Source organism: Rhodamnia argentea, chromosome 7, assembly GCF_020921035.1.
Source record: "Rhodamnia argentea isolate NSW1041297 chromosome 7, ASM2092103v1, whole genome shotgun sequence".
Lineage (NCBI taxonomy): Eukaryota > Viridiplantae > Streptophyta > Magnoliopsida > Myrtales > Myrtaceae > Rhodamnia > Rhodamnia argentea.
The window spans coordinates 28,093,052-28,120,811 of record NC_063156.1 but is presented as its reverse complement, the minus strand read 5'-3'; the positions used below and the strand labels follow the sequence as shown (position 1 = coordinate 28,120,811).

The 27,760-nt window shown below is 39.2% G+C and overlaps 3 protein-coding genes across 14 annotated transcripts in view; 1 reads left to right on the top strand and 2 right to left on the bottom strand.

Moving 5' to 3' along the window:
- The first annotated feature begins 146 nt into the window (after positions 1–146).
- On the top strand, positions 147–5,161 carry LOC115749686 (lipid phosphate phosphatase gamma). 3 transcript variants are annotated; one of them, XR_004016382.2, is made up of 2 exons: positions 147–964; positions 999–1,379. XR_004016382.2 is itself a non-coding variant. In XM_030686615.2 (2 exons), the coding sequence occupies exon 1, from the start codon at positions 185–187 to the stop codon at positions 842–844; it is 660 nt and encodes a 219-aa protein (XP_030542475.1). In that variant the 5' UTR covers positions 147–184; the 3' UTR covers positions 845–884; positions 4,836–5,161. The 3 variants fall into 3 exon arrangements, 2 of the variants coding, with proteins under 2 accessions (XP_030542475.1, XP_030542476.1); XM_030686615.2 differs by lacking the exon at positions 999–1,379 and adding an exon at positions 4,836–5,161 and having other exon boundaries at positions 147–884; XM_030686616.2 differs by lacking the exon at positions 999–1,379 and adding an exon at positions 2,846–3,181 and having other exon boundaries at positions 147–884.
- A 974-nt stretch (positions 5,162–6,135) lies between these two features.
- LOC115749680 (MLO-like protein 3) lies at positions 6,136–12,839 on the bottom strand. The gene is made up of 15 exons (XM_030686599.2): positions 12,600–12,839; positions 12,446–12,503; positions 12,030–12,355; positions 11,648–11,764; positions 11,491–11,551; positions 9,574–9,662; positions 9,162–9,236; positions 8,959–9,050; positions 8,105–8,154; positions 7,936–7,976; positions 7,645–7,818; positions 7,450–7,485; positions 7,265–7,332; positions 6,738–6,798; positions 6,136–6,627 (listed from the first exon to the last, which is right to left on the bottom strand). Exons 1-15 carry the CDS (start codon positions 12,729–12,731, stop codon positions 6,241–6,243), a joined length of 1,767 nt encoding a protein of 588 aa, XP_030542459.2. The 5' UTR covers positions 12,732–12,839; the 3' UTR covers positions 6,136–6,240.
- A 3,508-nt stretch (positions 12,840–16,347) lies between these two features.
- Positions 16,348–27,760, bottom strand: part of LOC115749681 — a 20,314-nt gene continuing 8,901 nt past the window's right edge. The window contains exons 1-8 of one of the 10 annotated variants that reach the window (XM_030686606.2): positions 25,296–25,346; positions 23,419–23,502; positions 19,455–19,556; positions 18,328–19,098; positions 17,849–18,246; positions 17,021–17,119; positions 16,805–16,942; positions 16,348–16,540 (exon numbers count right to left, since the gene is read on the bottom strand). In XM_030686606.2, coding sequence (XP_030542466.1) covers positions 16,391–16,540; positions 16,805–16,942; positions 17,021–17,119; positions 17,849–18,246; positions 18,328–19,098; positions 19,455–19,556; positions 23,419–23,434 — 1,674 coding nt within the window. In that variant the 5' untranslated portion in view covers positions 23,435–23,502; positions 25,296–25,346 and the 3' untranslated portion in view covers positions 16,348–16,390. Of the gene's footprint in view, positions 16,541–16,804; positions 16,943–17,020; positions 17,120–17,848; positions 18,247–18,327; positions 19,099–19,454; positions 19,990–20,444; positions 20,806–22,218; positions 23,857–25,295; positions 25,347–27,760 lie in introns of those variants that run through there. The other 9 variants (XM_048282209.1, XM_048282214.1, XM_048282211.1 and 6 more) reach the window with 9 other exon arrangements.

Here is a 27,760-nt window from a genome sequence, read left to right as displayed (position 1 = left end):
TAATCAAAGGGTGTCCGTTATAAGATTTAAATTAAGGAAAGAAGAAAAGAAAAATCTATCCAACAAGTTATTAAATCTCATGTTTAGGAACAAAATCCTTGCACCTCATAAGCACGCGGCGGCTGAAGATCGACCCCGACAGATCCCGCTCGCAGTCGCTCTCCGATTCTCCGACCTCGCTGCCATGCCTCCGCCGCTGCTGAAGGCCGTGACGGTGACCCATGTGCGCTACCAGAGGGGCGACCGGCTCGGCCACTTCCTCGCGTGGATCTCGCTCGTCCCCGTCTTCATCAGCCTCGGCGGCTTCGTCTCGCACTTCATCTTCCGCCGCGAGCTGCAGGGCATCTTCTTCTTCCTCGGCCTCCTCGTCTCCCAGTACATCAGCGAGCACATCAAGACCTGGGTCCAGCAGGCCCGGCCCGAGACCTGCGCGGTGCTCGAGATGTGCGATTCCCATGGCTGGCCCTCCAGCCACTCTTCGTACATGTTCTTCTTCGCCACATACTACACTCTGCTCACGTACAGGGGGATCGGCCTCACCGACACGAAGAACAAGCCGCTCGCGTGCTTCTTGCCGTGGTGCTTGGCGGTGCTGACGATGTACTCTAGGGTTTATTTGGGGTACCACACGGTCGGTCAGGTATTTGCAGGTGCCGCGCTCGGGAGTTTGATCGGGTGGGCTTGGTTTTGGCTGGTGAATTCGGTGTTCTGTCGCTACTTTCCGGCGATCGAAGAGAGCGCGTTTGGGAGGAGGTTCTACCTCAAGGACACTTCACATATCCCGAATGTGTTGAAGTTCGAGTATGACAATGCGAGGGCTGCGAGAAAAAAACATGGAATGTAAGTGCAACTGAGGCCGACTGATTGGGAAATTATCTCAATAGGTGCGTTCTTCATCGCCGCTCTACTCATTGTTCATGTTTCCCGAGTAGCCTTTGCCCATATTCTCTTATGGATATGACATTTTTTTTTTTTGGATCGAATTATGGATATGGCATTACAAGTTGCTTTTCTGTCATTCTCTTCGTGTTTGGTGCGAACTGATTAAGGAAGGAAGCTTATCTTGGAATTTTTTCTGCATTCGTTCTGTTGAATTTCTCGTGTCTGTTTGCACTGTGGCAACCCAATTTATTTTCCTAGAAAGCTGATTCACATGCTGAAATAATAACCATTCATATCTTCTCTTCCCTACATCAGCTTTTCCGGCATAAATTAGTGTTTTAACTTGGAGCTACTTTAGGATTGAGCTTTTGAATTGGTTTCAATTGAATCGTTTTACTTTTACCAAGCATTCGTGAATGAAATATTGTGCCAACTAGCCATGTGGGTAGCCCGAAGTTGAATTACTGCCTATGTCATTACTTGTATGCTGCCATTTATCCTGATATGTGAGATTTTCACCTCATACGGCTCCTCCCGGGCAACCCATTCTATATAGAAAGTGTAGAGGGAGTTAAAGAAGTTAAGCTCGACTCTTGTTATTGGCATATTACATTAGCGAAGAATCCGCAATGGGAAAGGAGTTCCCTGTCCTCCAGTTAAAGAAGTTGTGTTTTTCCTGCAATCATCTTTGAAAATGCAAACAGTAGTTTCAATGAAGTCTATCATTTAACGAAGTTATTCGGTGTCTTCAGCAAATCTATGGCAAGGTTGCCAAGTGCAGTCTTTAATATTCTTTCATGGCGTTGATGTTTAAGGACATTTTTGCGAGAAGAAAGAACCTGGAAGTCCTCCTTCATTTTTCACCTTTTGTGCTTTATGAGTGTGGTTCTTTTTGTCTTTAGATGAACATTGCAGAACCAGCAAAGGAAAAGAACCCTTATAAAGAGAGAAGCTGAGTAAAGTGAATTTCGTTGGAGTTGATGGTTTTAACATTGATCTTATCTGGAAAACATGGAATCACATTTTTCTTTTCCTTTTTTTCTTAGCCAAAGGCATCTTAGTTCGTTGACTTGTTGTAATATGTGCAGAACTTTGTTTAGTTCATGCTTCATCTTGGTTTTGAGAAGATTGAACGCATTGATTATGACTACGGAAGTCCCTGCCTAGTGAAAAGAACCGTTCGATTATGCGTGCAATGTCCATTCTCCTCTTAAATGGCATTGTGTAAATATTTGGAGAAAATTGACAGTTCAAAAAGTTATTAAGGTGCCTTGAGCAAATCGCTTGTAAAACTATTTCAGTGTATCATAGACACTTTTGTCTGGCTTTGGCTTTGGCATCCATCGCATTCTTCCAGAGAAGATAACCCAAAGGTTTCCTGCACACTCCATTGTACTTCTTCATTTTAGATTATTTTCTTCTTTCAAACGCGGACCTAAAACCAGGAAAATGCCAAATGATGAAAGTAAAGCTGAAAAAGTAGAAAAGGAGATTATGCTAGACTTGATAGTGGCAGACCATGTGTCACATGAGGTTATTTGATTGCATTGCTGTTGGTGATTGAATTCGAGAAAGGTAAAGAATCTTTAAATTGGATCTTTACTTTTCTCACAAACTTCATATTTGTGAAGCAACATCCGAATTACTGCTACTAGACTTCTTAAAAAGTTAAAATTTTCCTTGGTCTTTTCAAGTCTTCTTGCTTTGTCTCTTTCGAGAATTTGTATCTTCTAGGCAGTGTAAGTGCAGTCCATCATATGCATGATTGAAGTATGATCTATGTTTAACTCCGGTAGTATGATTTCTCAGGACTTGCAGCTTCTCTCGTTTATTTCCAAGGGCATATGGTTAGACAATCTTTTTTCCCCTGAATAGATATGTTTACCTTGGACTGCCTGATTTATACTGCAAATTCAGATTATTTGTAAGACAACCACAAGCTTGGAATTGTCGCATGGTGCAGTATGTACAAGGATATGCATATGTGTCTATTGAGAGATGAACACGTACTACTTCAAGCAGCGGCCTAAATTATAGGATATGCAACTGGTGAAAGTTGCTGAAGAATTTAGTTCCTGGCTATTTAGGTTGCAAAAGACAATCTAAAACAGTATGAAGTGATCCTCTGCTTGGAGAGCAATGAACCCCTTTGCAGATCGAAATACTGGATATCGATCCAAAGATATTGTAGACGTTGTTACTTGGAATTGGATTATCCATGTTCTTGTGTAATTTTGATATATTACAAGAGTTCTTTATATTTAAAATTTATTATCAAGAAAAGTTTTTATTTGATTCATGATCTTTCCTAGCTAACTCACTACGTGCTCCAAGAGTCCCAGGTTTCCTGGGTTACCTGTTCTTCCAATTTAATATGCTAATCGAATTAAATTAGAAAATGCACTTGTTATCTTTTTGAAGTGTTTAATCGAATAGGCAAGAATTAAATAAGTTGGTCATCCAAAAGGACATTCACATCTCTAGTTTGACTAAAGTGTTATTGCATTCATCAGCTTCAAGTCAAAAAAGTTATCCAAGAGCAAATTGAAGTTGTAGTGGTGAATAATGGATATCAAAGGTAGGGATATACGTGCAAATTGTCAATTGACAAACTAACAAGGAGAACTTATTTACTGCTTCCTGAAATTTCGTTGAAGGAAAAACTTCAGAAGCTTTGATGTTATCATTGTTGCTCGGTTCAGACTTCATTGTAAATTTTATTGAAGGACAAACATGACATTATCGTTGAAACTTGAAAGATCCAAAAGTCCTGGCAAGGATTCAGTCTATGAGGGATAATGAGCTGATAAGATGTCATTATCTGCATTGTTATGGACACACTGAAGTTGTAGTCGAGCATGATTCTTGTCCTTCCTACCTTGAAATGTGCGATTACATGACACGTTTATCAGTATTGAGAGTCTATTGGAAAGTTCTGCAGGAGAAGCACAACGTATATATGCTTTTTTCTTTCCTTTTTCCCTTTTGGTGACTTGATCTTCCAATTGTTCTGTTCATGCTTCATATCACCTGTCGGAGGAGATTGTGGCAATTTGGTCAACAACAATGTTTTAGCGTATCGGTTACCTTACCTTTAGTGTAGAATAATCTGTGTTAATTTTCCTCGGACAATTACTTTTAGAAATTTGAAGTTATAATTCTCAAATATCTAAGCTTGATCAGGCAGGCATTCGAAATGCTGATTAAAATTTGTTCGATATTCTTTGGGGACAGAATACTGTAAAGATCATTATTATGAGACTTGTGCTAGCAGTCTCCTCCGTTTGTGATGAAAAGGCAACATATGATGTCATTGTCTGAATCCGCATTTAATTTTGTTGGTAGCACTCCAGGAAACATGTTTTGGTTTTTGGGAATTTCATGATTGCCTGGAGGGCAATCTTTTTCCCAATCTCCTGGTACATCTGATCAATCTGAGCCTTCGGAGTTGGTTTATTAAGAAATTGCTTTTGGAAGCCTCCCTTTTTTCTATTAAATTGTTTATGTATTTGCACTGGGGCTGGCACGAACCTTTCCGAGAAGTACCATTTTTTCATTTCCTGTTTGTAAAGCTTGAACTTATTTTAGAGAAGTGAACAATGATGTGTGGAGCTAATTTGCACTGTGCAAGTGCCTGGGTAGCTGGACCTGGTTAGCTCTTGCTGCCCTAGATACTTTTTCAATTGAATTATGTTGAAATTGTGTTGTGCTCCTGTAAAATGGACCCAACTATTTGGTATCTCTCTCTCTCTCTCTCTCTCTCTCTCACTCACCCACTCACATATAGATGTATGCTTGCATGTGCCTGTCCTTACACATCCTCATGCTTGCGCTTGTGTGCAACAAGTATGCACCTTCCTCGCACTTGGGAAATGGATGTGGTTCTGCCAAAACTTTTACTCGTCTGTAATCTGCAATTTGATCATTATTTTCATAATCTTTGTTCAATCCAGGTGTAGTGTTCCCGATTGTCCATCACTACAGATGAGGAAGCTGTATACGTCCTTACCTTCTTCGGGTGGCAGAACATTTGAGACTAACCCAAGTTTCCCAGACTAGATTGCCAATCATACTAGAATGACAGAATCTTGATATTCTCGGAGGATTCTGCGTAGCAGATGGTAAATTCGAGTCTTTATTCATTTAGTCATTGGAAAAACTGGAAAGAAATAAAAGTCTGTCAAACCGGATGGTTATTATGGAACTCTTCTTAAAAGTTTGAAAGATACTGCCGTCTTTCTTTGAGTCTACTTGTCAAATGATAGTTAGTTTAATTGACTGCTGCTGTCTTCGGTTCTCTTGTTGAATCTACGTCTCTTGTTTTCTCGGGATAGAATAGATTGGCTTACATCTTTCGTTGACCAAATTGCCCGTAAGCGTCATTGGTTTGAACCTGTAGTGCGATTTCCGCAGACAGGATGGTTTCACTATGACTCTGGCTTCATTGTCCCACTTCATTGATACATTGACATTAGTTCTTCGGCCGCTACACGTCGGTAATTCTTCTTACCAGAATTACGAAGCAGTAATTAATCCTTGAAAAGTAAACCATGTTCTTCAAAAACAGAAAAGTGTTACTCCTCGCCGGGGATAACGAGTGAGATCATAAACTTACGACAAAGTACACCTACACATGATGAACTGTAGCTGTGGCAGGATTCTTTGGCATCTGCCCACACGCTTCCACCTGATAATCTCAAGTTAACGTTGAAGAAAATCACTCGGGTCATGCGCAGGAAAAATTGTCGAAAAAATCCTACACTAATAGTACTTTTGTCAATTCAGTGATAAATCTTATAATTTTGCCTGTAGAGTTTTATAATTTTTCATAATTTGTCGGTTGAGTCCGTTCGGTCAATTTCAGTTGGAAATCGCTGACGCGGGTGCCGGTTTTCCTACATGGCACAGTCAGTTGACGTGAACAATTTTTAATAGCATCTTAGATTTTTTTGATTTTATTTTCTTAATTTTTTTCTATTTTCCTTCCTTTTTCTTTTTCCCTTTTTCCCTTGGCCTGCAGCGGTCGCCCGCCTCAAGCGAGGGTTGCCGTTGGCATGAAGAAAATCATTTGGGTCATGCGTTAGATATGACTTACAGCATACTTTTAACGAGACGCTTTTAGAGTTCAATCATTACAATTTGTATACAGTATACAAGGCTTTTTTATATACGTCGACTAGTAACACATTCCTGGTAAACAAGAAAATACGGTGTCGACGTCATGTTGTGGTGTAATTAAATCGATGGTATACGGTGCTCCCTCTCGTGACCGTAATGCACTATGATGCCATCACCTACTTGTACAGTAGGAAAAACAAATGCTCATCCACCTCTCTCTCTTCAATTTTTCCGACTCAATTATCGCCTAAACGACGGCATGTATAGCATGGAAGCCCGAGACTTGCCCCTGGAACTGGAAGAACCTCCCTCTTCGACTCTTGCCTCGTCATCCTCGCCGAACCCTTCCTCTGTGATCTCTCCTCTCGCGTGGCTACTCGACGAGGGAGCGCTTAGGTCCGGCGCCCTCCGGGCGGCTCCGAAGGACGACCGCATAGGGTCGAAATTCGCAGCGGGGCTCGCCCTCGAGGGGTTCAACTCGAGAGACAGAGAAGTCCGAGGGGACTGGAAGGAGGACTGTCCCAGCTTATGGCTGTTGTTCCTTCTCTCCCTCACTTCGGCATGCCATTGCTTTATCACGTTTGCCATTTGCTCCTCCAGGACTTTGCTTTTGAAGCGCGAACCCATCTGTGTCCACCATAAAAATCAGCAACTTCTAGGGATAAAATTAAACATAGATGTGATATTTTCTATCCTAAGCATGACAGCAACAATTACTACATTATGATACATTATACCTGCGTGACAAGCGCATATAGGGGAAGAGTGATGTAGCAGCAAAGCACTTGAACTGTAACCCTGACAAAAAAAAAAATTTATCAGCTTGAATGTTAACAATAATGAAAATTAGAGTACACATATCCAAACACACACACACACACACACACAAACTATATATATTCACATGTGGCCACCGGCTTTTCCAAACAAAAAAAAAGGAGAGATCCGCTGCTTGCTGCTCATGGAAACATCCGACCCATACTGTAGTCAAGTCGTCCGTTTTTTTTTTTGGTTATGGGGATAGGTGAATTCTTATAGATCCATCCTCTGAAGGAACCATACATGAAATTTTTTTATCATCCAGCTCGAGCAAGAATCAAATAAACCAAATGGATCCATATCAGGCCACGGTTAGCCAGCTTGTCTGGCAGGCGGGTCAAGAAAGAGACAAAACTTGAGCGAGGAACGGGATCGGCTCTAGTTCATCGGGCAAAGAATCACATGAATTATATATGTATATAAAGATATGGAGATATATTCTTACGCCAGAAACACTCTTGTCACGATGATCACGGTGTGCTCGTGATAGCAGGAATGCACCCCGAAGAGTACCTGATGGAAATTACACAAGAAAATTGAAATATTAATGCTAATGGTTATAAAAAATAATAATAATAACTCTAAAAGAATTGGGAGGTGCATTAGAACAAAGCCGGAAAAACTGCTCACCGTGACCCATATGAAGAACGCAAGTTCGAACGCATTCTGAAAACATCACAAGAAACAAAACGAAATGCTTTTAATTTTTCTCAGTAAAACCCTAATGTCGCAAGCTTTTTCGAAAATACCGGGTTCCGGCGAACATCTCGCTTCCCCGGCATCGCTATTTCCGAGTCGAGACAGCGGAGTGGTGGGGACACGTACCACGAAGAGCGTGTAGTGAAGAAGGGTGAGGACGAATCCGGGATGGCCGAACCAGAAGAGGTCGTCGTTCGGCCTCACGAGCGGAGCACCGATGATCACGCTGTTCTGGTTCTTCATCTGCAGAGCCATTCTCGCCACGATCACTTCCAGTTTGGTCCCGACCATCAACACCAACTGTAGTTTTTTCAACATCATCAACAGGTAAAAGTAAATTAAATTTATCGGGCTAATGTTCTGGAGAAAAATTACGTAAATATATTACTAAATGATGCTGAGTTTAGGGTAACTTACCAGGAGCGGGACGTAAGAAACCCAGAGATAGACATTCCACCCTTAATTCGTTTCATGATGAATTCCAAGAATAATTGTCAGTTGATATTAAGGTGAATAACACAAGAAAAACATTGACAATTAAATAATTTCTTATGAAAAATTTCGGAATTTGAACTGAAAAAATTACCATGAACGTCCACGAGCATGAATATGACGACCACGAGCCACATCACGGGGCTGTCAATAGTCAAGAAATTGAAGTCAGAACTACAAAATAAGTAAGTACTCATGGCAACCAACGATCTCCATGAGTGCCGGTAACTAGGGATGAGCACCGGATCCGGTTCAATCCGGGAGCTGGGCCGAACCGGCATAGGTCGACCAGCTAAGACCGGTTCTAGACAAAACCGGTGCGGTTCCCAGCTCCGCAAGCCTTGTAGTTGTACCAACCCAGGAGTGGTTTGCTTTTCGATTTCAAGGCCGGAACCGGAGTGGTTGAATTGATTTTGAAGTCTCTTTGAAAAAAGAAGAGAAGAAATGCTTTTGCACTAATCAAGAATTTTTATGGTCTTTAACCAGGATGTACAGCAGCATAGTCACTTAATTAATAAATATTTCCATAGTGAAAAAGTGCAACATTATACTTGAATTTTACCTAATACATATACTGGATCGGCTCTCTAATACCAAAACCGACCGGCGTAAGAACTGTTGTTTCTAAAATGGACCAGTTTGGTTAGGTCGGTTTCTGAAATCGGTCACTCCTACTAGTAACATAATACTTATAAAATATATTTTGCTAAATCATGTGCACTAAACGATGTTGCTAGTTTCGCTGAAATGCTTAACGGCACTCTTCCTTATATGTGTTCCTACATATCGGTCCAAACACGAGGGATCGAAAATTTCTCAATCTTAAATTGGTGGAAAATTATGATCCGAACAATTCGAAACCTAAATTTTTTTCATAAATGATATATTGAACCTTCACTAACAACTCCAATTTGGAGTTTGAGTTAAGGATATGAAGAGTATAGTCACCTGATGCCGACCACAACCTTGAAGTCTTCATCTAAAGACCGCTGTATGTACTTTTGGAAATTGAAATTATTATTGCGAGCTGATAAGTGAGCCTGAATATGAAATATTATCACAATCAGAAATGACTAATTCACCAGTTAATCAATTATTTAATTAATCTCCAAATATGCGGTTAATGGAGGTAATTTAGCTTAAACAATTACCGAGATGAAACCGTGTCTGAGGGTGAGGTAATCGACTTTCGCGACGGAGCGAAAGAATTGTCTGAAAAAACATTTCTGGACCCAGCATCGACATTGGACATTAATATCAGCAATAATACAAAGTTGAACACTTCATTAATGAAAGAGTTAAAATTATGGTTCTATTTTTTTTGCCAAAAATAAATGATTTGTAAAACATTTTCTAAAAATGGTCGTTTATATCGCTTGAAAGAATTAGTCGATGAAAAATATTTCTTTAATATAATTTATATTTATATATTTTCGTAAACGATGAAAAAAATTTCGTTCATCTATTTTCTTAAATAATATGAGTGATTATTTTTAAAAACTTAACTTTTGCGAAATGAACGCTCTTAGAAGAAAAGATTGATTAGGGCTAGAACCGACTCACCATCCACAAATTGACGGACGTGTTTGAACCGGCCGTCATGTGCCGTCTCCCAAAGGTCGTTTGCCTTGTGAATCTGAATCTATTTGGATCTGAAACATTAATGTTGTCATATCAACGATGGACCACACCCAATAAAAGAAAGACAAAGTAATAAAATAAAAAATTTCCTGCCAATATTATAAAGAACAAACGACATAAATAATCTCTCAATTAACGTAATTCATAAAATTTAAATTTATTTAATACGATTTCTGAATTTTTAGTGTATTCGTATAATTCGTGGATTAAATTAAATGTTTGCACGTTAAGTTAAAGTTCAAAAACTATTTATGTCACTGTCCTGTTAAAACCGTTTTTGAAACCATGTGCTTTTCGAAAAATTATGAAAATAACATTACATGGCTTAGAATGATGAATGTGAAATGGGGTTCATCTAGAAGACTGACAGGAACCAGTTGTTTAAGGAATGTCGTTTTCAATTGAAGTCAACGTCAACTTATCGGTCAGACCACGGCGCGCAAGTTCATATTGAGATTTCTGTCTATACCAATTACTTTTCAGTTTTATCAATCCCCTCTCCTTTCTTTCTTTTTTTAAAAAAAATTTGAGAAAGGAAATTATCAGCACAAGCCCTAGAAAGGAAACAAATCCCATTATTTCTGTAACGGAAAAAAGGAAAAGTTGCAAATTACAATTTGTATTTTATTTTTTGACTGGCACACATGTAGTTAAAATAAATGTATGGCTAGTCACTAGAATTCTTGCCGAAGCAAAACTATATGTATTTGCAACATGGGCGCGCATGACGATACTTGTAGAGTAGAATTTCTGCTCCAAACGTGCTTCCGGAGCAGAAATCCGTTTGATAACGTAATCTTTGAAGCAAAAATTCGTTTGGCTATGCAACTTCATTTTCCCGTTTTTAGATTTTTTTTTCTCCAAAAGTAGTTTTGGAGCCACTTGAAATAGTAAAAAAAAAAATCACTTTTCTCTAGAATTAGAAAAATCAATTTACGTTCAGAAGCAAAAGTAGAAAAATCAACTTCCGGTCAGAAGTTGATTTCTAGAGCAGTAGTGTTGTCATGCGGGCTATGTTCAAGGGTTTAACTTTTGCTTGAATGCTTAGTTAAAGTGTCCAAATAGTTCACAAAATCTAAAACCACGATAAAATTCGAAGACAAAATGAATCAAAAGTGATAGGAAAAATTAAAAAAGAAAACGATAATTAGAACTTCAAATCATGTTTCATTTATTAACATGGACATATAGATTTCTTTAGTTCTTGAATTTTCACATTTGTCCACAACTCAAAGCCTACGATAAAGGGCATCTTAGGAATAACATAAGAAACCAGTTACCTAAAGTAAAACAATAACAAATAAAAATTTTATTTTATTAGTTGACCATAATTTTTTCTTTATCAACCAAATTATTGTTGACTTTGCTGAACCGCAATTGACTAATTCGTTTAAGTGTCTCCAAGTCCTCTGGACTCCGAAGTCAAAGGTTCAAAACTTGGTAGGGGGATTTTCAGAATGCAAACCTACTCAACCGATAAAATTAATTAATTTATTTTTCCAAGATCCGAGAATGGCCCTCCATTCGAGACTTGCCCATTGAAAATATGTAATTTTTTGGTAGATAAGTCACCGCCCAACATCGATTGGACTCAAAGATCGTTTTCTCTCAAAGTGAGGAACTTCTAGATGATACTATGATCAACTTGCAAAGTATCATAGGACAGAAATATCTAATTTGGCCCACTTCAACTCGACCCACAAAAATAGAATTACATATCTTATATCCTGTGTGAAATAATGGTAAAGCGGGGTTTTTTATCTTTCAGCTCTCCGTCCCTCACGGCGTTCTTGAAATATTTTCATATAATCAAATGAGGATTTTATAAGATGAACATACCGTTGGCGACCCGATACTCGGTAGTTTGAGTTTCTCTTTCCCAAGCTTCCCAACGCCTCATCTGACAAATTTTTATCAATGTCAAAATCAAACGAGCTAGGGTCCGGTTCCCGGTTATATTAAAGTCTAAGTGGAGATTAATAAGATGTTTAATTACCTTTAATCTGCCCAAAGCCATGGTGATAACACTGTACACAATCTGCATTACCGCCAACACGAAGATGAAGATCTGGAGCTGCTGAATCCCTTCTGGGGTCACCAATGACACCTTTCCCTGCAAATTTTTCTTTTTTGTCTTTAACATGCATGAGTCTTCAATGGAGGTCATGCCTAAGGATTCGACTGCGACATTTTATTTTGCATATGAACTAGTTAATGTCTGAGTGTCTTCCGATAACCGACGAGCTGCCGGTACGATGATGTTCGTGGATAAGTGTTTCTCCATTAACCTTCCAACTAAATAACCACTGTTTGTCGACGGAAAGACCGATTTTTTCTGTTACATTTGTATTATAAACTAAATACTATCAACGCTCTACCTTTGAGCTGCAAGGATCGATGGCTGTGCTGTTTGTCGCCGTCACCGCGGTCGTGTTTTTTTCATCCGCCAGTTGCCGCCATGGGAGCCATAGAAGTTTCCGAGACGTGGCTCCGCTGGCTGCCGTCGACGAGTTTGTGGATGCTGCCACCAATACCATTTCCCCCAAAAAGCGCTCGACTTGGAATTTCATCGATTCGGCAGACGTCGAGGATTGCTTCTTACAAGGAAGCATGGTGTCTGCGAGCTCGGCGGAGATGCATATGTTTGATATCGATTGTTGGGTCACCGCTAAGAGCAGTGATATGAACCCTAGCAGCATCAACTCTGCAACGGGAATGACGAAAACTTTCTAAACAAAAGTTGATATTAAATTTCATGAACCAAGCCCAGTGATGATGTGAAACTAGACTATACCAGATTTAAGTCTCTCCACCGCATCCGTCAAGGCGCGCTTCCGGTGTCTCTTGAGCCACTGCGCCATCACGAAGTTCATCGATTGCGGTATCCACAGAAAACAAGATCAATGAAAAAGTCACAGAAATCAGTATGATCTGATTGATCGGCTTACGTTGGTGAGGAGATCGATGAGGTGCTCAAGAATGAGGGAGGTCGATATGAAGAAGAAGCAAACCACCGCGAGCGCCCACGTCGGAGTGTGCAGCAGAGAACTTCCCGTGGTGGCTCCGCCTCCGCCGGCCATGATATTTGGTAGAATTCCCTCTTTTCTGGTGAAATGGAAGACAAGATGAGCACTGCTGGAGAGGATAATATAAGCAGAACAAAACGTGGAGCTTCTTCGTCCACATCGTGCTGCCTAGTTCCTACCGTCCACGCTGAATTCCAAATCGCGTTTCTTACTGTTACAGCTGAGTTTAATTCATGTTTTGGGGCCCCAAAGAAGAAAGCCTTCACATTGAAATCTATTCTTCTACATCAGTTCAAGCCTTCAGTTCTCCCGCTACTACGTCGTTTTGGAATATCAGTAGATACGTTGGAAACGACCGACCCGATTCGCGTGAATCAAGCCCTCAGAACGAGTAACTTGTGGCGACGATCGAGAGTCAATATGTTTCGCCTTCGAGAATTCGCATATTGCCATCAACTCATTCGTTTCTTTCTCTTTTGGATTCCACTCTTAATTCATTTCATTTTCGCCTTCTTTCCGACCCGAAACATCACCCTGGCGGGAGGTCCGCCATATACAGTTTCTGCAGATAATCCACAAATAGCGAAAACTAACAAGGAATTCGGAGAGAGGATTATCGACGGTTTTCGACTTCAACATCCGACCGTGCATTCGATATGCTTTTGCGGCTACCGTTATTTCGTTTCCAAGGTTTGCCCCGGGAATTTCTAGCGGCTTTATCGACCGCATCGAAAGAAATTATCCATACTTGCGTATGAGCCATATCAACCTAGACATTAGGAGCACAAATTTGATAATCATACTATCCATATAACCTTTTTTCGCATCCAGGCAAATGCCGTACATCCTTAAAGTTTGAAGAAGAGAGAAGCAAACGCAACAAGTATACGTTCTTTAGAAGTTTGATGCAATGATCTACGCTTGACTTACAAGTATTTTTGTCCGACTCCATTTTAGGTAAAAAGATAAAAATTGAAAATACTAGTCAAATGTTGAAAAATTGAAGAACCTATATACAATTCTGCATGTCAAGTTATTTATATGTTTCGGAAGGTTTCGGGAGACCGCAAAATTTTAAAGAAAAGCAATTGAAAAGCTAAAACCGATCGTCGAGAAAATTGAGGCGATGTGACGTGATTTCTGTAGCTAATTTTCTTCCGAAGCACGGATCCGATTGACCAAATTGAAGTCGTCTTGCATATATAAGCATCTGGAAATTCTTTATGATGAGATAGGTTATTCGAAATTTGAATGAAGATGAATGAATTTTGGTGTTGACTTAACATTTGCTTCCATATACAATTTTGACCGCAACCGGGCTTTAGATTTGGGGGTGCCCCATTCCAATTCCCTCGAAAGTTGATGTTTTAGTTGTTGGAGAAAAAAACCTCATTTAATGCTGGTTTTCTTCGTAAGACTTTTGTCAACAACTATAGCTTTTGTAATAAGGAGGAAGTCTGCTTACCCTCAAAGAAAAGACAGGACTTTATTTTTTTTAATAGACAAATTAAGATTCCTCTTATTTTTCTGGAAATAAAAGAAAATTTTAAATATTTTTCTAAAAAGGATCGCTTGTGTCGTTTGAAATAACATCACAATAAAAAATTTTATCATCACCAACAACAATTCATGCCTAAACATTTTCATGGAAAGTCTTCTTTTGGGGTTCATTCCTTCCATTTTTTTTTTTTTTGGGGTCCAAATTCATTCCAATTCGATCGTTGGAAAGTTTATGTTTTTGCTGTTCGAAAAAGAGAAAAGACTCATTTAATGTTGGCTTTCCTCATAAGACTTTTGTCAACACTGATAACTTGTGTAATAAAGAGGAAGTTTGCTTAACCTTAAAAAAAAAAGAAAATTCTTATTTTTTCTTTATATATATTAATTAAGGTTCCGTTTATTTCGTGAAAAACAAATAATTTTTTAAAATTATTTTCCTAAAATGATTGCTCATGTTTCTTGAAATAACCGGTCAATGAAAACTGTTATCATTACCGCACAATTCACGTCTACATATTTCCATGGTCGACGGAAATCTTTTTTCCATTCTTTCGTTTTTGTAAACGATTCAAGAGATATATTTTAGAATTTTTTTTTCAAAAATCAGTCATTGTCAGCAAAACAAAAGCATCCTAAGACTTATTTTATATGTGTCATTTGGTTACAGTTGAAATAATATTCGCCGTATCACCCAAAAAATCTAGAAATTGAAATAGGAGCCACTTTCGATCTATCTATCTTTATTTATCTTTATATGGCAATTATTTAACACTAAGGTCATAATTTATCTGTGTCATTAGATCACCGTGCATTTATCACATGACGAATCAAGTCGCCAGTTTTTTTCTCCCTCTCCTCAATTTTTTCTGGTTCCTTAGTGTCAAAAGTCAAAGATGACCTGCGAGTTGAGTTCCGACGATTTTGACTTCCAAGTAGTCAACCATGAGGTTATAACGGAGTGGGTATTTAGAAAATGACAGAAATTCATGGAGATTCCTGGTTGTTTCAAATGCTGACCAAGTAAAAGTTGGAGTCCATGTCGAGGAAGCCGAAACCTAACGATCCTTAAATTTCTGTGTTTTAGCCGGAAAGCAATGATTGTTGTTCAAAGATATAGTTTTGATGAAATATATGAGGTATTATTGAATATTAAAAAGTGACTAATGATTATGTCGACTTGACGTTCGATCAAAGATTAAGTTGTACTGCAAATAGGATTTGCCGATGCTGGCACCGCGACATCGTCATCATACGATTTGTGTCGAGAGAAACCACGGGTACGTGACACACTCGAAGATACCCCTTATTAAGTTTGATTGAATTTAGGATTCGGAATTATGACATTTAATCCCACATATATATAAACAAATCCTCAAAGGATGATCCAATGTTAGTGAACTAAAGAATCCGATACCTTACAGATCAATAGCGTGCAAGTTTGAAACAGAAAACGATGATGAAATCGAGAATTTCAGACTTTCAATGAGTAGTTCGGAATATGAGGCAGTCGATTTCCTCATTCCAATCACGTGGAAATCAATGCTAACTTTTTCTAAAGATTCACTAATTGAAGCTCAGAATCACAACTTTGCATATTTCATTTTGTCTTTTTCATAACAAAGAAGCCCGCCTCAGGTAGGTGACCTCCGAACTCGGGAAAAAAGCCACTAATCCAATTAGACCAATTAAGATACGAGACAAGCCCATCTGCTAATCTGCTGATCTTCCTTTCACATAACAAAGATTCATGAAAAGGGAAAAAATAATGAAAAATCATAGAAAATAAAAAAAATGTCTGCATCAGTAATTTTCAACCTAAATTGGACAAATGAACTTAATCAACAAAACATGAAAAAAATTTAAAATTAAATTGTCGCAATTGAAATATTTAGATCTCAATAAGCACAAGTGTAATAATTTTAAAACTTTTTTGATACTTTTCCCCCCCTAATACGGCTCCTCTCTCGATTCTCCCTTTTTATTTTTACCACATTCCAAAGGAACTAAAGAATCCTATGACTTGATCCACACTAAATCATAAACTTAAATCGGCGTCCACAAATCATTATGGAAGCCTGAAACAAATGAATAGAATCTTTCATATAATCCCTATACAAGTCCCCTAAGCATCTTTCAGACTCCATTTGGAGCTCAGGCTTTTTTTTCCCCCTCGAATATGTACATGACGAGAGCAAAGACAGAGAAGAATAAACTTAGGTTGGCTTCATGCCCTCGTCCAGCCCCGGAGCTTTGCAAATTGGACATGAGTTCTTCATCGATAGCCACTTTCTTATGCAGCCCGCATGGTAATCATGGCCACAAATTTTCAGTGCCCCAACATCGTCCATGTTTTGGTACTCCTCCTGCAGGACAGGGCAAGATTTCCAGCTGCTAGTGAAACATTCTATGTTTCATGCACAACATTAACGTTTACTTGGCTGATTGAAGCAAAAAGTCATGGAGACAGCAGCCTTGAAAGTACTTCAATTATTACCATACTACCGAGTAAAATGATTGATAAACTTTAAGGAGTGATACTAGGTTGCATTTTGGGCATTTCAACAAGTCCCCGACATGTACAGCATATATTCATGCAATTAAGACAAACCATTCAAAACTGAGCTTACCAGGCAGATAACACATCTACTTTGGTCCTGAAACTTCTCTGATGAATATTGTACAGTTTCTGTCAAACATTTTGCTATTGCATCCTCAGACAAGCCTGTGTTGACATTACCAATCCTTTCCCCCAATGCCAGCAGCTCCTGCTCAAATACAGACATTTAATGTCAAGGAACCAAAATATCAAGAATCATAGCGAAAATTTCAATCCTCATATTCACCTCATAGCTCATGTTATCTATGTCTAGCCTCAAGTCTCGGTGCTCATCAAACACACTTCTTGAAGCATAAAAGCCTGAGCGATCCGCAATCATGAATCCCTTCAAAGAATCAAAAATTGAGAAATGAGAAACAATGCAATATACTAAGAACAAACATTTTCATAGTGAAGTCAACATCTAATTAGGAGTTAAGGAAGTCAAACAAAAGATACGTTCAGTTCACGCATTCATTGTTATTGACAGTCCAAACAACGCAGGCAAACTGGTTGTATAACCATTGATTTCAAGTTCAATCCACTATGCAAACATCCACCAGGTCTACTAGTCATAAACAGTAGAATATTACTATCTGTTCTTGCCAGACTCTTCCTCCAAATAACCAAATGACAATACAGTTTTCTCTTCTTCTAAGTAGCAGCAAGGCCCTAATCGCTCCAAGGAAACCAGCTGCACAAATTTCATAGGGCACATCACAAACGAACCTGCATCTAGAACCATCACCAAGCCACATAATATTTACACAACTTCCAATTGAAAGGGAATTCACTAAAAAAAAACCTCTGGAAAACCTTTTCCCCAATGTTGACCATTTCCTGAACTTCCTTATTAATGTCATTTCTAATTACCGTGAATAACTGGAAACTAGGAAAAGCATATACACTTTAACTTAAACTTCAATCATCACAGAACATCCTGATGAGAAACCAAGTGCCACTTCTGTGGCTCCCGCAAATTAATCAATTTGGTAATCAGGTAGCATGTTTGCAACCCGAAAAGACCATGTTCCCCCTGAATGCATTTTAATCTTCCCCAAGAATGACTACACACCTCGTACTCTAATTGATCACGGCCACTTCCGTCATCAGGAAATGACCGAAATCTTTCAGTAGATACCCTTGATCTCCGAGCCCCATCATTGTTACGCCATCCTGTAGCAGAAGGTGGTCTTGGATGTCTTGAGTAACCATCTGCACCTGATGGCAGTCTCTCTTCTGAGGGTCCCACTTGTAAAGATCGTAAGCTGCTTGAAGAAGGCCGGGGATCTCGGCTAGATCTTTGAGAAGAGATGCTACGAACACTTCTCAGTGGCTGGCTTGAGGATCCGAGATGACCTTGACGGATGATAGGATTCCTCCTAGAAATAAAATCAGATCCACCGGTCTCTATGGGAGAACCAACAGTACTGCTTCCACTGAAAGACTGGTTCGGCCCATCTCTATATCCACCTACATCCACAAGTTTTTCAAATTGGACCCCTAAAAGCAGCATTATGCAAAAATCGAATGCACGATGAGTTTGAAATGTACCTGAAATTAACATCCTCCCATAAGCAGGAGGAACAGTGGTATGGCTCCAGTCACGTGTTAGACCATTAGACTGGCCTTGAAGATCTACCACACGAGAATGCTCAACCGGGTTGCTTGTATAAATAAAATTGTGCGGATTGGTTGGCACATGTGTCCTGGATACACTGGTATCTAATTCAACCCCATAACGACTTCTCACATTCCTTAAAGGACCCTCACCCCTGACTGAAAGGCTGTTGGGCCCATTGCAGGTGTAATCTCCATTAGCAGAGAGATGATCCCAAGGCGTTTGAAGTGAGTCAATGTCTGGTTCATCCAACCGTAATTCAGAAGAAACAGGAGGAGCAGAGGAACTTCCACTTCCTGGATAGTAGTATCTGCTACTACTGCCTCTCTCACACAATGATGGTATTACAGGGCTTTTTCTCTTAAGGTGACCTCTTCCACCATCAGCCATGAGATCAATAAATCCACCATCAACATCATATGGCGCATGCCCATTGTAATTAGACGCCGATGACGACGACGATCCATGACATGCATAATTTTCTGTCGATGCCCTGAATGTCCCAATGTTTGGTGCATGCACAAAAGAATCCTGAGATAGCCCAACAACATTGGGTTGACAATGTGGCAACACATCATTGTGACCAAGAGGAACATATTCACTTGGCCTTGGTGCAGTCCAATGAGAAGCATAATGCACTCCATTCACCGCCACATTCTCCACAGGATAAAAGTAAGTACCATTCTCTACAGAACTTCCCCTGGCTGCATCCATTTGAAAAATTGAGTCCACCAGAGCAAGAGCTATAAATAAATGATCTACAAACACCTGAACAACTAAAGACTTATGCATTCACCTAAATGAACTCCTGAATCCCTGATGTTGAATGCATACCCATTAGTATGTATGCATTAAAACAAACTATATGACATAAGTAAGAGTTAGCAAGTTATAAGTTCTAACTATTGCCGACACAAGAACTTAATTCATCATGGGGGGAATAAAGCCGGGGCAGATCTGAAACTGTCAAGCAATGATTGTCCTCTTTTTGGGTGCTGAAAGACACAGGTGCAGTGACCAAGAAAAGCTTGCCAACAAATAAAAAGTAACAACCAGGTACCTAATTGCATACTTGGTTGCTCCATATTCACGTTATTCCAGCTTTGAGCATGGTTACCCTCAAATGTCTGAGATGCACCCAATAAATGCCTATGCCCCATAACTGCACAAAGAAAAGCCAAAGATAATCAAATCACAAAGCAAAAAGACACTCTGCATCAGACGAAAGATAATTGAAACATTGTTCATTAACATAGTATTTATCAGATTAAGTAGTCAGCATTAATCCACCAGAGTTCATTCAAACTATTTCCTGTTTCATAGCATGCTACCTTTTCTGCTAAGTACTGGCAAACCTTTCTATGGTACATTAATCTGATTTCTTCAGGAGGACGCCATCTTCTCTCAAGTCTCAACAATGTCCTCAACATTGGATTCAACAGCCTTCCACTAGATATGGTAAATACTAAAGCTCGGCAATGCATTCTTAAAAAGGTCTAGGGGACATTATCGGAGGAAATTTTGGTTCAAAACCGTCTCTGGCAATAGATGTACAGTTTCAACTTTCTATTCTCCATAGATCACTGTATGTAGAGCTGCAAGAGATTCATATAGGAAGTCATAAGCCCTTTTGATACGTTTCTCATTCAAAAGGCAATAAAAAACAAAGAGCTGATCTTTGATTAGGAGAGAATAGAGAGTGGATAATCATTTGGTATTATTTTCCCTTCTTTTATTAATCTCATGTCATTCACATAACAAGGTAAGCCATCACACCAAACTTCAGTGCTTCTGATGAAATTCAATGTCATGTCTAAGCATAACATCAAGGACTTTAACAGCTACTCTAGCTGGCTCATTCCATCTCATCATTTTAATTACATTCGAAGATTTCATATTGTAGGTGCATGCAGTGGGTAGGTAAACAAGCGTGCCAAGATAACATTTTAATCAAGTTCGTCCTTCTTCCTGTACCGCCACTTTGCATGATACATATCTAAAGTCCCCTATACTTTCTTCTTGAATGTCAACATTTGCAAATTAGTCTCACTATTCAGGAAGGTTTTGATCTTGAAATGTCCAGGGAGTGTACTATGCATTTGCAACATTGATATCCCCAACATCATGTTTGAGACATATACATACCAGAGTCTGTGAAGAAATGTGAAAAGACTAAGTAAGAAAAGAAACTTCAGTAAAACAACCAAGCTTCTGTTAGCATTGCAAAAGATACGTTTGCTAATGCATTTTAGATGGAGAGAAGATTGAACAACCCAATCCTCAAAAGCACACAGTGCTTAAACTATTATTTTCCGTTTTCACCGGTACTGAAGAATTTTCAGGCCTAATGAATATAGTCAGAAACTAAAATTAGCTCGGTAACACACAAATAGGAAAGGAAGAAAGGAAGAAAGAAAACAACAGCAGAAAATTCTCAACAACTATACAACTTTGAATGCCATCTCTGCAGGAATGAGAATATTCATCTGTATTTATGAAGGATGTCTCATCAATTACATACATAAAAAACCAAAGAACTGCGAATAGTCCTCCATTAATTGCTTCTAAACTTTTCAGCTCCTACTGTATTTCATTCAGTACATCAAGATCATGGTGTTTTATTAGATCAAACTTGATTCTCAACAATTGGAGATATATTGTAGAGTTTGTCCACCAATGACTGATGACATATTGAAAGTAAAACCAACTTTAGTTTCGCCCCTCTGAAGAAGTAAGCCAATTAGAATTTAGAGGGCAGTATAGTGTACTCTTCAAACCAATATTGGGTTCTCTTTAAGAGGGACAAATTATAGGAGATCAGATAACCAAGCAATATGCCATACTGATTAAATCAGCTCATAGATCAAGAAGCAGGAAATGGGATGATAAACAGATTTCCACGTGCTTTTATCTGATCCGACTCTCCTTAAAACAAAAACATAAACAGTTTCTTCAAAATAATCAATGAGACTTCATCTGCCCTATTAATCATAAGATTGGGAACTTATCTTGTGATACCTTCAACAGAAAGGATTCAGCAGTACATAACATCCCAAAAAAGTAAAAGGGAAGACAAGAAAACCATGTGATTATGTTAAAGAAAAGGTAGGCACGCAGAAAGAAGGCTGAGAGGAAGAAGCAGATGACATATGACATGACTTCCTGAGACATCTCGAGCATAAAATAAGACCGTTTGCCATGCTAAAGCATAAAAAATACAGCATATTCAATATAATTAGCCAGATGGTACATTTCTTTCTTTACAGCAGCCCAAACTGGATCCAGGTCATAAAAAACGAGCTTACACTTGTTTCACAGTATCAGCTTGCCATGCAACAAAACAAAAGTGCAAATAGACATAGCATGATTCTTGTCTTTGCTTGTTTCCCCCTAAAGGATGTCAAGGTAATCTCCTTATAACTATGGAGCTCGAAATAAGAGACAATTTCATAATGTTGGTGCTTAAATAACATTTTTCTTCCTGATAGTTCATGCAACAGATATTGGACAAATGGAGAAATAGAAGTGCATAGAGCCATGTACAGAGAGGGCTCATTAATTTATTAACATTAAGGAACAGAATATGAAGTTAATGAACAGAATATGAAGAAAGGAAAAGTTTAAAATATTAGAAAAGGCCAGGCCACACTAAAAAACCTCTGCTGTTTTAGTTTTGAGTGAATAAGGCTTACTGTGTAAGATTTCAACTTAGTCACTATTTTTCACTTCTCTGGAGAGATAAGCTGTGAAGTTACTTGATAATGGGATATACAAACTTATCACAAGTCAAATAGAGTATAACAAAATTTCCAAATACTGCTCACATTTTCATTCCCTGTAAGATTGGTACATCTATTCTCCACGAGGAGCACATAGTATTAAATACGTGTCTCTCCAATATTGACAAAACAACCATCAAAAGCCCACCAGCAGAGCCAGGGTAATCACTATCTTTTCTTCAAGCAGGTGTGTTTACTAATACAAACAGACTGAGAAACTCCTAGAAAGGCGGAGCCTTGTGAACATGGTCAACTGGACTTGCTGGATACAACCATCGTCAAGCTAAGAGAAAACGCCCCTGCAAGATTAGTTTAGCCAAAATCTGATGAACCATTAGACCCCATGTTCTGAGAAGTCATAGCTAGACAATTGGATATATCCTATAACCAAGACCATATGCATCTCCATAGAGGGTGATAACTATTTCAGCTCACAATGTCAGGCCCCTTGACTTTGAATTATTGATCACACTGATGCAAAACCCAATTGCCCATTGAAAACCAATTGGATCTCACAAGGCCCTCTAACAGGGAGCACACCGGGAAGCATTATTCCACTTCTTGTTAGAGGCTCACTAACTCCCAGTCCTCAACACTACAAGAGAGTGTCGCCACAACAAATGGAACATCCATAGGAGCGCACGCAGATCTGAAGGACAGAGCTAGTCAGCAAAACCCTCATACTCATTGTAATAGGCTTTCCTTCGAATAGCAGACAGTAGTAATGTACAACTAGAACCCTGTGGAAAAGTTAAGTCGAGTTGTGGAGATCTATACTGATCAGAAGAAATCGGCAAGTCCTACTATAATAAAGATCAAGTACGAGTGATATCCCAGGAACCAGACCATCGGAAAACACTCCAAGGAAGCAGGGCACCATAAAAGTCCAGAAGATGGGATCACACAATCAAATTAGGTAGCTTCTTCAATCACCTGATAAATCAAAAGAGTGCCTGCATCGCCATTTGGAGTTCAGAATGTATATAGCAAAGGCTATGACTAAGCTAAAACTAGTCATCAACATCTAACTAAACAAATCCCCTCTAAATAACTGCCAAATGCCATAAAATGAAGACTGCATAACCTGCTTTATTCTGAAAATGAAGAGAAGGCTACATAACCTCTTGAGCACCTGTATTTATCAACTCAAACGTGACTGAAAAGGGGACTCAGACGAGAATTTCTCAGAGAGAGAGAGAGAGAGTGAAAGAGACTCATGTTAGGTGGATGCCACACAATCCTCACCTGCATATGAAGACATGTCCTTCCAAATTGTCCATAGAATAAAAGTCAAGCAACAAAAATCATACCACCCGGACCCAACAAAACCTGCACAACAGAAACAGGCAAACCTAGTCGATGCCAAAGGTAATTCAATTTAACTCCAGGTCCCAATGATATCAAGCCATCATACTTGCAACATTAGGTCCAGGAGATACTACAAGCCTAGTCTACGCACTATGACATCCTCTATGATTTTCTTTTCGATGACTTCAGTATTTCTACAACTTTAAATTCATCAGGCATAATGAAAAATTAAATCAAATGTACACTTTTATGTGCTTGACAAAACAATAATTAAGTACAAACGAATTGATATGAAACTGGTAGATAACCAGAAAACTATAAGCACTGGGCAGTTACTTAATCATTGCAATATACTTGTTGGCCTATGTGAAGATGTTACTATACTCTCAAGCCTAAGAGAAGGGCTTTCTATTTGCGTATCTAATTGGAAAAAAAAAATGTCCATATTAGACAAAACTAAATCAAATGTACACTTTTATGTGCTTGACAAAACAATGATTAAGTACAAACGAATTGATATGAAACTGGTAGATAACCAGAAAACTATAAGCACTGGGCAGTTACTTAATCATTGCAATATACTTGTTGGCCTATGTGAAGATGTTAATATACTCTCAAGCCTAAGAGAAGGGCTTTCTATTTGAGTATCTAATTGGAAAAAAAAAATGTCCATATTAGACAAAATGAACCGGAGATATTCAGAAAAAAGCACAAGTGGGCATTCTTTGTGTTCAACAGGCACTGCTAATTTGAAGCCTCAATGGAGGTCATATGATAGTCTGAAGCCTAAGCAACTGGCTTTCTATTTGAGTAATGTATTGATCATCATCACCACTGATTTTGGACAGAGACACTGGAAAGAGAATGTTAGATGAAGAAAACTAGAATGACTTCACTTTTGCAATCATATTGCAGAGTTGGAAATAAAGATACACAGAGCAACAACTGTCCTTGTTCCCCCTACTTTCAATCTTCATTGTAGCATCAATTGACCCCAAATGTTCAGTTTAAACGTGCCACAACATCTGAATTGATCATCACATAAGGTAATCCTATTGTAATGTTAAACCCTCCGCACATAGAAACCTGGCCAGTACCAATTATCCACCACCCTGACTACAACTCAAAGAAGCCAGGGAAGGACGAGAGAGAGAGAGAGGACCATGTAACTGATGGTGTAACTTCTTAAATATCCATAACAGCGAAGCTCTAGCATAACCTAGTAGAAAGATAAAAAAAACAAGGTAAAGGGTTCTAAATAGCAAATTCTATGACCAGTAAAGCAACCAACACTGTTCATAATCGCCATCCTCGTGATAAAATCAGGATCAACCGACCTCAGCCCAACGATCACCAACCCAGTGGGGGAAAAACTTCTTATGATGCATGAAACAATCAATTAAGGGGGGGAGGTGCGGGCGGGACAGAGAGCCGGGATACGGAAGATGAACCGACTACTCACACCCAAAGCCCAAACTTACGCATCCCACGGTTCACGTCACCGGATTCCTCGCGATTCAAGCCACGATTCAGGCACAGAATAACAAACAAGGTAAGCCACAACAGCTAGAAACCAACCATCGCAAAACGGCCAGAGACCCTCGATTTCGAGAGGATCGCAAAGCTATCACCCAACTTATCCTCACAACAGGGTGCCGGAGTCGGATAATCGAAAATTTCGAAGCACACGACCATGATCGGACCAACCACGCAATCATACGAACACGTTACAAAGACAAAGGAGCCGACAATCTCAAAGGCGATGATCGATCGATCGCGGCGAGTCAGAAGAGGTGTTGCGGGAGAGAGAGTACCTTCGAGGTCGATTCGATCGCAGGTCGCTGCGCCGAGGAAGAATCGCCGAGAGCCAGACCAAGCGAGCGAGGAAGCAAGAGAGATGGAAAGAAAGAGAGAGAGAGAGTTTTGTCTTGATAGACGGTGATTACAAGCAGTTGGGTGCGTTGCAGAGACTTTATAAATAAGAGGAGAAAATTTGTTGCTCTGCCGAGACGTTATCGTATTCGTAAATCGTATTCCCTCTTCTGGAGACGTATCCGTAATCCGTAAACTGCTTTTCTTGCCCTCTTTTTTTTTAATTAGTGTATTTGATTAGATTAGATTCTGATTAAAAAAGAACTAAACTAGATTCAATTAAATTAGATTACGTAAATAGCTCACGCTCTTTACCGAGAGAAAAAAAAAATTGTACGCGTTTTTCAGTATTTTCGTGAAAATGGCTTCCCCAACCGCCAACGAAATAACAACGTATTAGGGAATTCGGTTAACTGATCTTAGAAAATGCAATAAGCGCTAAGAAATACGACGAGCAGAAAAAAAAATTGATAAGTTGATTTTTTTATCCTTGTAAAGAAAAGGGCAGGGAGGGGAGATTTAGTTTAACTTGTATTTTCGAACTTTAACTTGTATTTGGTATCTTCGACCCAAAAAAAAAAAAAAAACTGTATTTGATATCGACAAGCTTTATCTTGACTATGGCTATTTTAATGAGTATCATGAGTACTAGTTAAATATTTTTATTAAGGGGATCTTTGATCTTCGATGTATAATTGGGTATATCATGATGACAATCGATGTATTGGAAATCTCGGCATTTTCTTATTCAATTGCTTGATAAGTGTTTTTGAGGCATTCTTTTAGGTAAGGAAAAATCTAGCGGAAATTTTCAAGTGTCGTGCAAGAATGCAATCGACCGATAAAAACTTTTCGATTAGGCCCATCTCAATTTCTAAATCTTTTATAAAGAGAGAAGTTCAATGTGATCCTCCCATGAGAAAATTAGCCTACGTTGCTATCAAAAACCGCTTAAGACTAACCGAATCAATTTTCCGTTGCCTTCTTCCGTAGAAAATTCAACACTCAGCTAAACCAACGAAAGATTCGAGCTCCATTGCAATTTTTCTGTGGTATAAGATTTCGAACAAGGCATTTGTTTTTTAGGCTAATACCACGAAAAATCTCAAACCGGTATACCCATAACAAATGAATGGCGAAAACCCTAAATCGGTACGCCTGTCAACCGTCACGTGTCATCCAACTCGGCAATTCAACAAAATTTAACATAAGATAAATCCATCACAGTTATACCAGTTTAAAATTTCCAATAGTCAAAAGAATTAATTTAGGGTGAATCGATTTGAGGTTTTTCGTGGTGTTAAACTCAATTTAACGGAAACTAACGGTGGGTAAATTTACCACGGTTGTACTGGTTCAAGATTTTTGGTGGTTAAAAAAATTGATTTGGGATAAATTTATCATAGATAGACATATCGGTTTAGAGTTTTTCGTGGTATTAATCTTAATTTTTTTTTTCCTTTTGTATTCCGTACCTCATGTCGTATCAAATTCGAGTATTCACGAAGCGCAGTCTTTGGGTGGCTTTCGTTAAATATCGCGAGAGGAGAGAATAATGAAGAGTGGATGCGTCACGCATGTATGATGTAGCTGCGCAAAAGGAGAACATTAGGATCGTACGCACACCATCGGTGGCAACCCGGTCGCTTTTTGGCCTCTCTTGTTTTCCTTTTTCGTAGTGTTGTTACGTGTGCAAAAAGAAGAGGTACTTCGTTTCTTGTTTGACGGGGGGAGCAACTCCCTTCCAATACAAACCACCCAAAAGGAAAAATGAAAAAATAAAAATTTGGAGCCTCTTTTTGCTAGGTCGTCACAACGGGAGAGGAACTCCTCTCGCTATTTGGCCCCTCTGAGTGGCTGAGTGCAGCAATCACCGAAAAGGTTGATGCGTATAGCTTCGGCGTGGTAATCTCGGAGACACTGGCCCTATTTGGTTCAACGTTGAGAATGAGCATTGAGACTCTAAAGTCTCTTGGCCAAATACAAATGATATTTGACTCATTTTTTGACTCACTTTGGGAAGATGCAATTATATTTCAAATGCTCTCCAAATACCTCTACTTTGGATTAAAAGACTTTTACTAAATACAACTAATGTTTTTCTTTTAAATTTGTCACCTTAGCTTGCCGCCACCCGTCGCCACCCATCGCCACTTGTTGCCGCCGACCGACACCCATCGTCGCCGCCTGCCGCCGCTTGCCGACCGCCGCCACCACCACCCCCCACTAATCGTCGCCGCTTGCCAATCGTTGCCCATTGCTTCCGCCTAACACCCATTGCCGCCAATTGCCGCCCACCGCTTTTTTTTTTTTCATAAAGTAAAAATATATTACAAAGTTTATTTTTCACCAAACAACATTTACATCAAAGTTATTTTTTAATGTGTTTTTAAAATACACTTTACTA

What these genes read in the sequence shown, in the direction of transcription:
- LOC115749680 (XM_030686599.2), bottom strand. Translation starts at nt 12,731, where the DNA reads ATGGCCGGCGGAGGCGGAGCCACCACGGGAAGTTCTCTGCTGCACACT. An exon ending in TCATCGATCTCCTCACCAAC is followed by an intron (nt 12,504 to 12,599) that starts GTAAGCCGATCA and finishes GTGATGGCGCAG; the next exon opens with TGGCTCAAGAGACACCGGAA. An exon ending in TGGCTTTGGGCAGATTAAAG is followed by an intron (nt 11,552 to 11,647) that starts GTAATTAAACAT and finishes AAAATTTGTCAG; the next exon opens with ATGAGGCGTTGGGAAGCTTG.
- LOC115749686 (XM_030686615.2), top strand. Translation starts at nt 185, where the DNA reads ATGCCTCCGCCGCTGCTGAAGGCCGTGACGGTGACCCATGTGCGCTAC.